This window comes from Oncorhynchus clarkii, chromosome 10 (genome assembly GCF_045791955.1).
Source record: "Oncorhynchus clarkii lewisi isolate Uvic-CL-2024 chromosome 10, UVic_Ocla_1.0, whole genome shotgun sequence".
NCBI lineage: Eukaryota > Metazoa > Chordata > Actinopteri > Salmoniformes > Salmonidae > Oncorhynchus > Oncorhynchus clarkii.
In genome coordinates this window covers 25040515-25054693 of record NC_092156.1, presented here as the reverse complement: position 1 = coordinate 25054693, position 14179 = coordinate 25040515, and the positions used below count along the sequence as shown (strand labels likewise).

The following is a 14179-nucleotide window of genomic DNA, read 5'->3' as shown; positions in this document are numbered from 1 at the left end:
CATTATTCTTCCACCACCAAACTGGCACTATGCATTGGGGCAGATTGAGTTCTCCTGGCATCCGTGAAACCCAGATTCGTCTGTCGGACTGCCCGATTGTGAAGCGTGATTCATCACTCCAGAGAATGTGTTTCCACTGCCCCAGAGTCCAATGGTGGCAAGCTTTAACACCACTCCTGCCGACGCTTGCCATTGCGCATGGTGATCTAGGCATGTGTGCGGTTGCTCGGCTATGGAAATCCATTTCATGAAGCTCCCAAAGAACAGTTCTTGTGCTGACGTTGCTTCCAGAGGCAGTTTGGAACTCGGTAGTGAGTGTTGTAACCGAGGACAGACTTTCACTCGCTACCCTCTTCAGGACTCGGCGGTCCCGTTCTGTGAGCTTGTGTGGCCTACCACTTTGCGACTGAGCCGTTGTTGCTCCTAGACGTTTCCATTTCACAATAACAGCACTTACAGTTGACTGGGGCAGCTCTATCAGGGCAGAAATGTGACAAACTTACTTGTTGGAGAGGTGGCATCCTATGATGGTGCCACGTTGAAAGTCATTGAGCTCTTCAGTAAGGCCATTCTACTGCCAAGGTTTGTCTATGGAGATTCATGGCTTTGTGCTCGATTTTATACACCTGTCAGCAACGGGTGTGGCTGAAATAGCCAAATCCACTAATTTGAAGGGATGTCCACATACCTTTGTGTAATATAGTGTATATTTAACACAGCTTGGATGAAGCCTAGTAAAAACCTCTTCCCCTCCACCTGTCCTCACCATCCAGGTCTACTCCCAGGTAGGAGCACCAGTGGTTGCGGACAGCCTCCATGGTGTCCAGGTCTTCCTGGCTGACCATGTCCGGCCGGCTCATCAGGTGCATACAGGGGATGACCGCCTCGTTCATGATGATCATGCCCTCCTCCACGTCGCTCACCTCACCGCTCCTGAACAGGGTGGCCGCGTTGTCATTAATCTCCTATGAAGGGGGCAGAAGGGGGGGAACAGGGGATATGCAGGTGCAGTGTCACTATGGAGTCTCTTTGGATAGTTTGTGTTTTCCGGTTAAGATCCTAGGGAATTCATGTACAAGTTAACCTCATAAACACAAAAAAAGTGGCTGCAACTAGGTATTTTCTAGCTTGAAATGAAAAACAAGACTTGTTCCTAAATAACTGCAACATTTTCAGTGAGCTGTTGAATGTGGGGCTTAAAATACAGAGCTTCATCAAGGTGAAATCCCAAGTACTTGTATGATGACACCACCTCTATTTGCTCTTTTTGCAAAGTGACTGAGGCAGAGAATGGGGTTGCTTTCTTGATCTGGAGAATACCATTAGTTCTCTGCATTTAAGATCAATTTGAGCTGAAAGAGGTTATGTTGGACATCAAACGCTTCCTGCAATTTGAGAAATGCCTCATCTAGTGTAGGAGCAGTGCTATAGATGATGGTGTCATCTGCATACAGATGTAGGATCTTAATTTTGAGCCAGTTTGCTACAGAAGGGAAATAACCCTGCAGAACAGGAAATGTGAATTATTAGTCTAGAGATAAGTAGTCAATACACACATAACATTAATTTTATTATACTATATAGCAGGGCTATTTAACTCCAGCCATATGTTTTTTTTTACTCACACTGAAGTTTAGCTTATTATTCCCTATATTATTAACATTTAATATACCTTTAATTCTATATTCCCAACTGACAACATCAGTCTCATGTCCAAAATATTTTTTAAACTTTCAAAGTGAGCATCTGTATCATCAGTAGCACTCACTTTGAGACACCTCCTTCTGTAAAATGCAATAAGGGACTGCTCCATCCCTCTCTTCTCCCCTCTCCTCAGCAGCATGGCGTTGTCTTTGTAGGCGTGGTTGAGGTAATTTAGCGCCTCGCGCACCCTGGTGGAACACAATGATGATATTACGTCATGACACGTCAGCCCACTGATGACATCACTTAAGACAGTCAGCCCACTCACTCAAACCACCATATAGGCTGATCACGTAGGGGTAGAGCCCCAGTTGCCATGACAACACTTACTTTCCATGCTGGTACTGTTCCAGGCCCGTCAGCAGGTAGACAAACACTGTCCGGAATAGGCTGTAGTCGTCATGCCATTGCTGAGGAGAAGAGCACACAGACACATTCAATTCAAGTTTGGGCTGGTTTCCAATGGAGAAAAATGTCTACCTAGAGTTTTGGTGTAGATAATATACAGTACCTGGCTCCTTCCATCAGTCATCAATGCTTGTGTAATGCAAAAAATTCAACGATTTTACTGAGTTACAGTTCATAAAAGGAAAATCGGTCAAATAAAACAAAGGAATTAGTCCCTAATCTATGGATTTCACATGACCTGGGCAGGGGTGCAGCCACGGGTGGGCCTGGGAGGGCATAGGACCACACAATGGGGAGCTAGGCCCAGCCAATCAGAATGAGGTTTTCCACACAAAAGGGCTTTATGACAGACAGAAATATGCCTCAGCACCCCCTCAGATGATGCCACAGGTGAAGAAGCCGGATGTGGAGGACCTGGGCTGGCGTGGTTACAAGTGGTATGTGGTTGTGAAGCCAGTTGGAAGTACTGCCAAATCCTCTAAAATGACCATGGAGGTGGCTTATGGTAGAGAAATGAATAAAGTATCTGTCAACAGCTCTGGTGCATATTCCTGCAGTCAGCATCACATCTGTGGTATTGTGTTGTGTGACAAAACTACACATTTTAGAGTGGCCTTTTATTTTTCCCAGCACAATGCTGTTTAACTAGCTTCTTGATATGCCACACCTGTTAGGTAGATGGATTATCTTGGCAAAGGAGAAATGCTCACGAACCGTGATCTAAACACATAGGGGCGGCAGGGTAGCCTAGTGGTTAGAGTGTTGGACTAGTAACCGGAAGGTTGCAAGTTCAAACCCCCGAGCTTACAAGGTACAGCTGTCGTTCTGCCCCTGAACAGGCAGTTAACCCACTGTTCCTAGGCCGTCATTGAAAATAAGAATTTGTTCTTTAACTGACTTGCCTAGTTGAATAAAGGTAAATAAAAAATAAAATTTGCGCTCAACAGCTTTTTGTGCATATGGACAATTTCTGGAATCGTTTATTTCAGCTTATGAAATATGGAACCAACACTTTACATGTTACGTTTATATTTGTGTTCAATATAAATAAGCATTTTATTAAGTTTTGCTCAAATTGTCCTTATGTGAAATGACACAAGGGCACCATTAATCACTGATTGTCTTGGGTTCTTTATGATTGGTGGAACAAACTGCTTGTCAGTGAGGCCAAAATGGTGGAAAATCAGAGTTTAGAGGTAATGATCATTCATACTCTGTAACCATGTTTCCATCCAACTATTTTTATGTGAGTAAAAGTTTGTATGCTGGTGACATGATCGGTGCCTGGCTGCCAATTGGCAAATAATTATGAACTCCAATAACCAGATAAAAAAAATATTAAATCCACTTTATGCACAGAGTGAGGAGTTCCTTCGCCATTTTAGCTGACCGACATTTCCCATTATCTTTGCTGAAAGTAGTTATAGAAGATGACAGCGCGCCACACAGTGCGATTCCAACAACACAAACAAAGCTCTACACACATGCCAGAGGCATTTCTCACTTGGTACAATATATATTCCTCTACACTCTTAGAAGAAAAGCTGCTATATAGAACCTAAAAGGGTTCTTTGGCTGTCTCCATGGGAGAACCATTTGAAGAACCCTTTTGGTTCCAGGGAGAACCCTTTTGGGTTCCACGCAGAGCCTTTTCTATAGAGGATTCTACATGGAATCCAAAAGGGTTCTGCATGGAACCAAAAAGGGTTCTGCATGGAACCAAAAAGGGTTCTGCATGGAACCAAAAAGGGTTCTGCATGGAACCAAATAGGGTTCTCCTATGGTGACAGCCAAAGAACTGTTCTGGAACCCTTATTTCTAAGAGTGTCGTTATCTGAGTTCCACCTGCAACTGGAAACAGGCATTTAGAAGACACAGGTGCCTTCCAAATCGAGAATAAAGAAAGGATTGGCAGTAAAAGTTTGGCTGAAAATACGTTTACTATGCTTTCATTAGACCATCAGATCAACCTTCAGTATAAGCTAGCTTAGCTATGCGGCTGTCGGTTGATTCTGGATTGGCTAAGGGAAACATAACTATTGACACATACCATATATTCCTCCATATCCATATCCTCTGGCTTGATGAGGCGTAGTTTGGTGCGGGCTTCTCTCATGATACTAATGGACCTACACAGGAAGTGATGACACAGGAAGGGATGATTTGCTCCACAGCAATATACCTATGAATAATACTGTCAACTTGATGACAATGTTGATGAACAATTATTTGTAATTATTCAACAAATCATTGTAAGAAAAGCAGCAAGTACATTTACAATGAAATGACAATACATGAACATATTTGACGTTTTTAAATATACATTTCAATGCATGTCAGAAAGTTGTGCTGACTGACCTGTCGTCGAAGCTGAGGTTGCGGTCGGTGAAGCCCTCCAGCAGGGTCCTCTCGATGACGCGACTGGGCGCCTGGTTCTGGAAGAAGTAGACCAGGGCGTGGTGCAGGCGCGGGTCCTGCTGGGGAGTGGTCTCCTCCTGAGACAACTCAAACAGACGGGAGTACTCCTCCTGGAACGCCTGGGGAGAGGGGTGTGAGGGATTTTAGAGGTGTGTGTAAGTGTTATGGATTTTATGAATAATGACTAAATTATGTATACATTTAACGTAAAACTATAACTAACAGAATACTACCCTGTCACTGTATGATTGTATGAAACTCATTAGAATCATAAAACTAAATCTAATGTGTGTAGTTGTAAATTAGAACAAGGACTTTCTGTTCCTTTTTAGTATGTAAGCAGGGTGTAAGTGAGAAACAAAATGGAGCTATCGTCAGACAGGCTGGAATACTGTGTTCCTTACAGGACATTCTGTCCCCACCCAAGGAGGGGAGAGACCTTGGGCTTGTAGTAGATTGTCTGCCACCTGTTAAACAATGTGAGAAGACTTGTGAACTATGTTGCCATTGTATCTGAGAGGAGGTGGGACATTTATGACGAAATGTGAGGTATATAGACCAATGTACCGGAAATGATAGGGAGAGCTCTCTAAATAAACATTCCTGACAATTGTAGCCGGGCCTCTGTCTGTTTCATTTTAATAAGAACCTTACAAATTCTTAGCAGCAGACAGAGTTTTTTAATTGAATTGGTTCATGAACATGAGAACAAAATTCTCTTGACAGTAAGTATGTGTATCTGTGTGCTCTTTATCGTGTTCTGAGGTGTGGTACAAATAACAAAAACTGTACAAGAGTGAATGATATCTTAATTTCATCCTCCTTGATTGGAGTGTGAGGTCCCAACAGTACACTTTTTATAACAAGTGTTTTTAATAAGTACATGGAGTAGCCAGACGATTTGAAAAAGTAGCCAGCCAGGGAATTCCGGGCAGGTGGAGTCCGGGGGAGCACGCCACCCATGAATGTACTTTAACAACCTTTACCTCCCAGATTGGTAAAATGAGTTGTGGTACTGAATAGAAAGACATGACTTTACAATAAAAATGACTTCAAATATATGAATTCAGTGTGTTGCTACTTGTTGTGGATATCGTCTAGGCCTATATAAATCAGGACCATTTTCAAAGTTAGATACCCTTTAACATTAAACCGGTCTTCTCTTGAGATTGACAGCTTTACTGCAAGCAATGTTTGTTCTTCAAATTATGTATTTTATTGGCTCTGATGCTGTGGACACTTAGGGAACGGAAACCAATGTGTAATTTTGTAATGGGTAACTATCCCTTTAACAGTTTGGTCTGTCAATCAATCAATCACTGTGGGTGGGATTGTCAGGGGAAGGGGCAGAATGTTTGAGTCACACAGTTGGTAGGGTCACAGTCCTGGTGGCCATTTAATTAATTGTTCAGCAGTCTTATGGCTTGGGGGTAGAAGCTGTTAAGGAGCCTTTTGGTCCTAGACTTGGCGCTCTGGTACCGCTTCCCGTGCGGTAGCAGAGAGATCACTAGAAGATGCATATCTTTCCTTCTAGAGGGAGAGGGCTATACAGACTTTTCTGACTAGCGAATTTAAACTTTTAAATTAAAAGAAGCCTAGTTAAGTTATGAAGTGAAAAAAAGTAGCCGGCTGAGAGTGAGCGGTTATGGAAAACAATGCCTATGGCGCAAGTCTGCCAAGACTCTACCTGTCCCCTTTATGTATGTGCATATACCTCAACAAGAGGAGAAAGACTAAATGTTTACAAGTATAACATTGTGGAAGGACATAGACTAGCGAGATGATAATGAGCGAGTACTAAGGATACATCCTACTTTACCTTGATGAGGCCAGCCTCAGGGCCGTCCTTGTCGAACACCTGTCTGGCTTTGGCTATGGCCATAATGATGCCTTGCATGGCTGGAGTTAGCATCATCTTAAACACCAGAGAAGGACAAAGAATTAGAGCAAGTCCACACACAAACTCCTATAGCAGCAAAGCACCTTTCAGCGGTCCATGTATGCTGTCTCCATTCATTGAATATATGCAAGCTATAATAGTATTATTTAAGGCAACAGCCAAAGAGTGTCATTGCCCAATAAGTATCTAAATGATTTTCTAACCAAAAACCAATAGAAGTCCATGTAACATGGAACAGCACGCTCTCAATTTATTATTATTAATTTGTATTTATTCTTGTAAGTTAAATAAAGTTAGTTAAGTAGCGGCTCTCTACCTCTTCATTGTAGCCGTCAGTGTCGGCCCGGACCAGGATCCTGCCCACGTTGGGGATCTCCACCTCCGACACCACATTCTCTGGTTGCTGCTGCCTGCTTCTGGTCGCCGCCGGGGCGTCCTGATCATCCTCGCCATCTGCCTGGGTGTCAGGCGCTGCTGCTGCTTCCGCCACTGCCTCTCTGAACCCAGTCTCGCTGTCTGTCTCAGTGGTGACGTCTGTGGAGGGGTCAGGGGTCACAGCTGCAGTCTGGGCCTGGCCACTCATCTCTGCTGCAGGGCTCGGAGACTGAGGTGGGGGGAGCTGCTGGGGATATTAAGTTGACATTAATGTTTTAGTCATTTAGCAGACGCTCTTATCCAGAGCAACTTACAGTTAGTGGATTCATCTTAAGATAGCTAGGTGGGATAACCACATATCACAGGCATAGAAAGGCCATTTTTTTGTTAATAAAGCTAGAAACACACACACACAACCAGTCAAAAGTTTTAGAACACCAACTCATTCATGGGGTTTTCTTTATTTGTACTATTTTCTACATTGTACAGTAGAATAATAGTGAAGACATCATAACTATGAAATAACACATATGGAAACATGTAGTAACCAAAAAAGTGTTAAACAAATCAAAATATATTTTATATTTGAGATTCTTCAAAGTAGCCACCCTTTGCCTTGATGGCAGCGTTGCACACTCTTAATGACAGCATATATAATTGAAATAAAATACAATCATTTTTCTAACTGGATCCTTTCGATTGATAAACTGAGTTGTAAAATGTACATTTACTGTGCATGAAGGTCCACAAACAAAACAATTCACTACATTGGGATTCAGGACTATATGCATTGACCACTAGAGGTCGTATGTACACCATTTATGATTAAAGTTTGTTGTTTCCCCAGGCAGGGTATTCTGTCCAGCAAGCAATGGAATATGTGACACAAACCTGATTACTGTTAAATTAAGCGTAAGGCATGTAAAATCTAGACCTAACAGTAAGATACTACTGATACTACTATCAGACTGACAACAAAGAGTAACTGATATATCACAACGGATCCTTGTCAACAGGTAATATGCTTACGTTTCATGCACATTCACACAATTCTGTCATCACTCAATGTTGTCAAAAGCCACTTCATCAGCATTCACAGAAGCATTGTCAAAACATTACACAGGCTTGAAAACGAGCATCAGTTCAAGCAAGCAACTGACCTACGACTTGTCGCTGGAACACACCAGAACTCTCTCCAACTAACCAACCGTAAAGTACAGTAAGGGATATAAAAAGCTCATGTTCTATTTAAAACCAGGCCTGTCACTGGTCACAGCTCCTGAACCTCTTGACAGAGTCACCCCAATATCCCCCAGTGATAAACCAGTTAGCTGAGGACTGACTATGCGGAATGATGCTGGGATGGCGGGGTGAGGGTGTCCAGTGACTGGCTGTTAGGGCCTTATCGCCTCCAGGGAGGGGGGTGTGGTATGTGGGGAAAGGGGCTTTGGCTAAATAGTTAAAAAAAAAATAAAAAAAATACTAGTATATTAACAAGAGTAGCTTTGTCCAAACACAACTAGTATGAAATGACATGTTGAAACAGAAATTAAGCTCACACGTAAAATATCACAAAAGACTTGGTTAAAATTCAGACACTCACACTGAACCCATGGGTCACCCTAATATCACACCCAAAACATCCAGTAGCAGCAGCTATCACTATGCAACAGGGAAGTAAGAGATATAGGCCTAGGTATATTTGTGTATGTGGCCTAGATAGAGTATATTACATTTATTCAATGGGTGCTCATATGACAACCCCAGACCCCTCTTTTCACCCTGCCCACCTGACAGTGTTGCTGCCCCTCCTCGTCCTCACTGGTATGTTGGCAGGGCTCTGGCGTGACAGAAACAGCCTGGTGGTCGCACTCCTCTGGGCTGCTGCCAACACTCTCCGGTGACACAGGGACCGGGGACTGGGGCTGGCTTGTTGGGACTGGCTCTGAAACAGGACAAGGACCATGAGTTGAACAAGCAACTATAGTCAGAACTCAGATCTTAGAGACTGTATAGAGCAGGTGGTATAACTCCAGTCATTAAGGATCCTGCAGTCCTGCTGGTTAACATTTTTCACTAGTGCTAATTGAACAATTTAATTTAATTAACTTGATAAATTTTCTGGAGAGGGAAACTGATTCCTCACCATTGGCAGGACAGACAGAGACAATAGTGCTTAGCCAAATGTGATGACCGTATAATTTAGTATCCGACTAAAAGACAAGGATGAAAACCAGCATACACAGCCACCCTCAAAGACCAGAATGGTGTAACCCTGCCATACATTCATGTCCAGACCAACCTCCAGATTCCACAGCTGGTATAACAACCGATTGTGCCACATGTTCCTGTTCTCCAGTGGGTTCCTGGGCTGCGCCAGATTGGGGGACTGGTTCTGCTGGGTCGTCTTTACTGGGAGCACGAGTGGAGGTGACGACTGCTGTGGGAGAGACCAGATCCTCCTGTGGCTGCTGGCAGAACTGGTCTTCCCACTCCTTGAGCTCCTGCTGGAACCAGCGGTTGTCTTCGCGCACGTATTGCCTGAGGATGGGTGGCAGGGAGTCCATGGCCTGCATGACCTGGCCTGTCTCGTCATCTGTGTCCTCTGTTGACATAAATATCATAAATATAACAATCATAATGAGCTAACTAATAACAGTCAATAGTCCCCTAAACTGTTAAGCAGCAAACAGTGAAAAACTTTATGTAGATAAACATGTCAGGTCTAAAAAACCTAACACCTGGTCAGGCCATGATTTGGATATATTAATGTATTTATGTATAGATCAAGAGAAGCAGTTACAGCGTTGACAGATATAGCAGGTATACACTATATGACCAAAAGTATGTGGACACCTGCTTGTCGAACATCTCATTCCACAATCATGGGCATTAATATGGAGTTGGTTCCCCCTTTGCTGCTATAACACTCTTTTGGGAAGTCTTTCCACTAGATGTTGGAACATTGCTGCATGGACTTGCATCCATTCAGCCACTTTGGACCTCACTTTGTGCACATGGGCATTGCCATCCTGAAACAGGAAAGGGCCTTCCCCAAACTGTTACCAGGAAGTTGGAAGTACAGAATTGTCTAGAATATGCCTAATGCGCCTAGCAAGAACCATGACAAACAGCCCCAGACCATTATACCTCATCCACCAAACTTTACAGTTGGCACTATCCATTGGGACAGGTAGAGTTCTCCTGGCATCCGCCAAACCCAGATTCGTCCGTTGGACTACCAGATAGTGAAGCGTGATTCCTCACTTCAGAGAATGCGTTTTCACTGCTCCAGAGTCGAATGGCTGAGAGCTTTACACCACTCCAGCTGATGCTTGCAATTGCGCATGGTGATCTTTGGCTTGTGTGCGGTTGCCCGGCCATGGAAACCCATTTCATGAAGCTCCCGACGAACAGTTCTTGTGCTGATGTTGCTTCCAGAGGCAGTTTGGAACTCGGTAGTGAGTGTCGCAACCGAGGACATACGATTTTCACTTCAGCACTCGGCGGTCCCGTTCTGTGAGCTTGTGTGGCCCACCACTTCTCAGCGGAGCTGTTGTTGCTCCTAGACATTTCCTCTTCATAACAGCACTTACAGTTGACCCGGGGCAGCTCTAGCAGTACAGAAATTTGACAAACTGACTTATTGGAAAGTTGGCATCCTATGACGGTGCCACGTTGAAAATCACAGAGGTGTTCAGTAAGGCCATTCTACTGTCAATGTTTGTCATTGGAGATTGCATGGCTGTGTGCCTCAATCTTATACACCTGTCAGCAACGGGTGTGGCTGAAATAGCCGAATCCACTCATTTGAAGGAGTGTTCACATACTTTTGTATATATAGTGTACATACAGTATAGGTATGGTTAGATATATGTAAACAGCACTGTGACATGTCAACTTGAGCCTTCTAATTGGCGCTGGGCTGGGGCTTGATACTTGCCCAGGGGCCAAAGAGTACCTGTGGTGGCATCTGTGTGCTCAAAGAGGAACTCTGCTCGCTGGACAGTGCCAGCAGGCAGTCCAAATTAAATTTAGCTGATATGTTTTTGGTCCCTGGAAAACATTATTTATTTTTTTTTGCCCTTTTTCTCCCCAATTTCGTGGTATCCAATTAGTAGTGTCTACTGTCTTGTCTCATCGCTGCAACTCCCGTACGGACTCAGGAGAGGTGAAGGTCGAGAGCCATGCGTCCTCCGAAACACAACCCAACCAAGCCTCACTGCTTCTTGACACAACGCACATCCAACCCGGAAGCCAGCCGCACCAATGTGTCGGAGGAAACACCGTACACCTAGCGACCTGGTCAGCGTGCACTGCGCCCGGCATGCCGCAGGAGTCGCTAGTGCGCGATGAGACAAGGATATCCCTGCTGGCCAAACCCTCCCTAACCAGGACGACGCTGGGCCAATTGTGCGCCGCCCCATGGGCCTCCCGGTCGCGGCCGGCTGCGGTAGAGCCTGGGCTCGATCCCTGGAATACATTTGATTAGATTTATTAGGATCCCCATTAGCCGACGCCAGTAGCGACCGGGGTCCAACATAATGAAAAAGACATTACAAACAAAATACTTGACAATTTACATCAGTTAAACATACATGTTAGTACATACATACATCAAGTAGGTCACATGGGGGAGAGGCGTGCCGCGAGGTGTTGCTTTATTTGTTTTGTGAAACCAGGTTTGCTGTTCACTTGCTCTATATGAGATGGAAGGGAGTTCCATGCACTCATGGCTCTGTATAATACTGTACGTTTCCTTGAATTGTTCTGGACCTGGGGACTGTGACAAGACCCTGGTGGCATGTCTGGTGGGGTAAGTGTGAGTGTCAGAGCTGTGTGTATGTTGACTATGCAAACCATTTTAGAGTTTCCAACACATTTTAGAGTTTCCAACACATTAATGTGTCTTATAAAAAAAGGGATACAGTCTTACCTCATCTCTTAGCCAGACTGACTGACATGCATAGTATTAATATTAGCCCTCTGAGTACAACGAAGAGCAAGGTACTGGCAGCAAGCTGGTAGGTCTGCTGTTGGAACCAGTAAAGAACCATAGCTAGTTTCTCATTGGAAAGGGGAGGAGGGAAATGGGTACCTGTGATGAGGTGAGGCAGCCTGTCGTCAATGTACATGAGACAATAGGCACTGGCGTTGGTCATGCCTCCGTACGAGTCCCTGACCAGCTCCTCCCAGGAGGACTCGCTGACGATGACATCGTTGTACTTCATCCAGCGCTGGTTGGCATGGTCGTAGATATAAGCCCAGTAGTGGCCGGCCGAGGCTTGGCCCTCGTGGACGAGGACGGCGTGAAGCCTATACGGAACCTTCACACGTCAAACGAGGTTAGGACCAGAAAAGTTAAGTTTCAGCAGAAATCTTCGGTATTGACACATGTACACATTAGGACAAACAATGTATAGTTGCTTCTGTACACATCAACCAAAAGCTTTTAATAACCTCTGCTTTGTTACTAGCATGCCATGACATATACTGAACTCAATCCATTCTTGTTAACTTCTCATGACATTCAACCCCCTTGTATTCTCTGTTCCCACCCACAATTGTGCTGCATTGTGATAATGCACAAATGCTAAGGCAACAATATCAAACTCATTGCCAAAGGTAACATGTAATAATGTTTTTCAGTGTGTGGGATACTGTTAATCAGTATAGTCTCTTGTGACCGAACATTAACATAATGTTAAATCGAGTACCTGACAAGATTTGGGACTTGGTTCCTAGATGAATCATTATGCAATGATACACATGTTCAACCTGACAAAGTAATATTAGTGTATCTCATGCTTTAACCTGACAGGGACTGTCAGATGGATGAGTACGAGGGATCTTACCTGACACAGGCTGTTATCCGAGTACATGCCCTCCAGTGCTTGGCTGACCCTGTCGATGCTGGCCTTTAGCTCTGAGCACCAAGACACAGACACACAGATCAATGCAGTGCACCTGGGGCCGTGCCAGACACACACACTCTAGAGTAGACACTGACTGCCAGGATAGGCTGTCAGCTCATGATACACATCCAATTGAAAAACGATCACTAGAAATGTACAGCAAATGAGCATGATCAAATATAGCTTCAAAACATCTTTAAAAAGTTAACTTGCCTCAGTGAATGTAATTTCTCAATCACTACAGATATACCATATAAATCAAGTGCTATTCGCATGTCAAAATGTCATGGGATGTATCCATTGTTAAAATGTTGGTGTCTTTAATGTACAATAAAAATAAATCAACTTGAACCCAAATACAGAGAGGTTATCATTAGTGAATCCAGGTGTAAGTCACTGTACCGTTCATGTTGATCTCCACCTCTGACCTCCAGCGCTGCAGGCAGATCTTGACAAAGCGCAGCTCCTCCTCGGTCACACTGTGGGGGGCGGGGTGAGGTGGGGTGTCCATGGGGGCTCTACACTGGGTGAAGGGCTTGAAGATAGGTGTCCTCTGGCCCGAGGGGGGCTGCTGCTGGCAGGTGGGGCTGTTGGACAGGCCTGTGTCTCCTGGCTCCTGGCACTGACTGAGGAGACCCACCGAGGAAAAGCAGGATATCAACAAAAATACAGTAAATACAGTGATTGATGTGCTATACACAGGCTAACAGGTAAAACATTTTGGTTTTGGTCAATTTCATTTCAGAAATTAAATGGAATAAATAGAAATCTACAGTATTTCATATTACCCATAATTTTTTACCACATTTCAAATGTATGAACTGATTTTCAATAATCTCCTGAATTGACTGATTCACATTGACAGGTAGTGTTCAGCTCACTTCAGCAGCTGCACTGCAGTCATATGGAGTAACAAGGAGTACCGGTAAGTAATGCAAGACTAGATTGTGTAAGCACATGAAACTAAAAATACACTCATAGCCTTGACTAGTGAGACGCAGTTGTCCCACAGGTCCGTCCGTACCTGGTGTCATCAGGGTTGCCCTGTGTGTGCTTGAGGTTGCTCCCGGGGGGAGTGGGGGAAGAGGCAGCCAGCCTCACATCTTCAGCTGGGGACACACTGGTGGGCTTGGTGCAGGCAAACTCCAACACGTACTGTAACATGTCCGCCAGTGGATACTTTGTCGGCCCTGAGCCATAGTTTCTGTAGCTGGAAACAGAAGGAGACAGAGGTTGAACTGACAGTACATTGGCAAACAATTACAAGCAGGTTTCATCAATAACATTGTCAGTCATGACTCATGAGCAGGACATTTCCTACGTGAATCAAACAACTAATATTATGGGACCACTATGTGTATGACAGTTTTTATACTAACTGATGATTAATTCACTCTCAATGGACACATTTGGAGGTATCCATCCTGTTGCAGTAATCACTGAATTTTAATGAAAAATT

The 14179-nt window shown here is 44.2% G+C and overlaps 1 protein-coding gene across 8 annotated transcripts in view; it reads right to left on the bottom strand.

The window, feature by feature from the left end:
• LOC139418160 (ubiquitin carboxyl-terminal hydrolase 28-like) overlaps positions 1-14179 on the bottom strand; it is a 33287-nt gene that overhangs the window by 2744 nt on the left and 16364 nt on the right. For 4 of the 8 annotated variants that reach the window (XM_071167403.1, XM_071167408.1, XM_071167410.1 and 1 more), the window contains exons 13-25: positions 13745-13930; positions 13123-13346; positions 12661-12731; positions 11904-12132; positions 9108-9410; positions 8596-8750; positions 6747-7049; positions 6350-6445; positions 4471-4649; positions 4163-4241; positions 2035-2114; positions 1769-1892; positions 767-965 (exon numbers count right to left, since the gene is read on the bottom strand). In XM_071167403.1, the coding sequence (XP_071023504.1) occupies positions 767-965; positions 1769-1892; positions 2035-2114; positions 4163-4241; positions 4471-4649; positions 6350-6445; positions 6747-7049; positions 8596-8750; positions 9108-9410; positions 11904-12132; positions 12661-12731; positions 13123-13346; positions 13745-13930 (2228 nt within the window). Of the gene's footprint in view, positions 1-766; positions 966-1768; positions 1893-2034; positions 2115-4162; positions 4242-4470; positions 4650-6349; positions 6446-6746; positions 7053-8595; positions 8751-9107; positions 9411-11903; positions 12133-12660; positions 12732-13122; positions 13347-13744; positions 13931-14179 lie in introns of all 8 variants that reach the window. The other 4 variants (XM_071167402.1, XM_071167407.1, XM_071167404.1 and 1 more) reach the window with 1 other exon arrangement.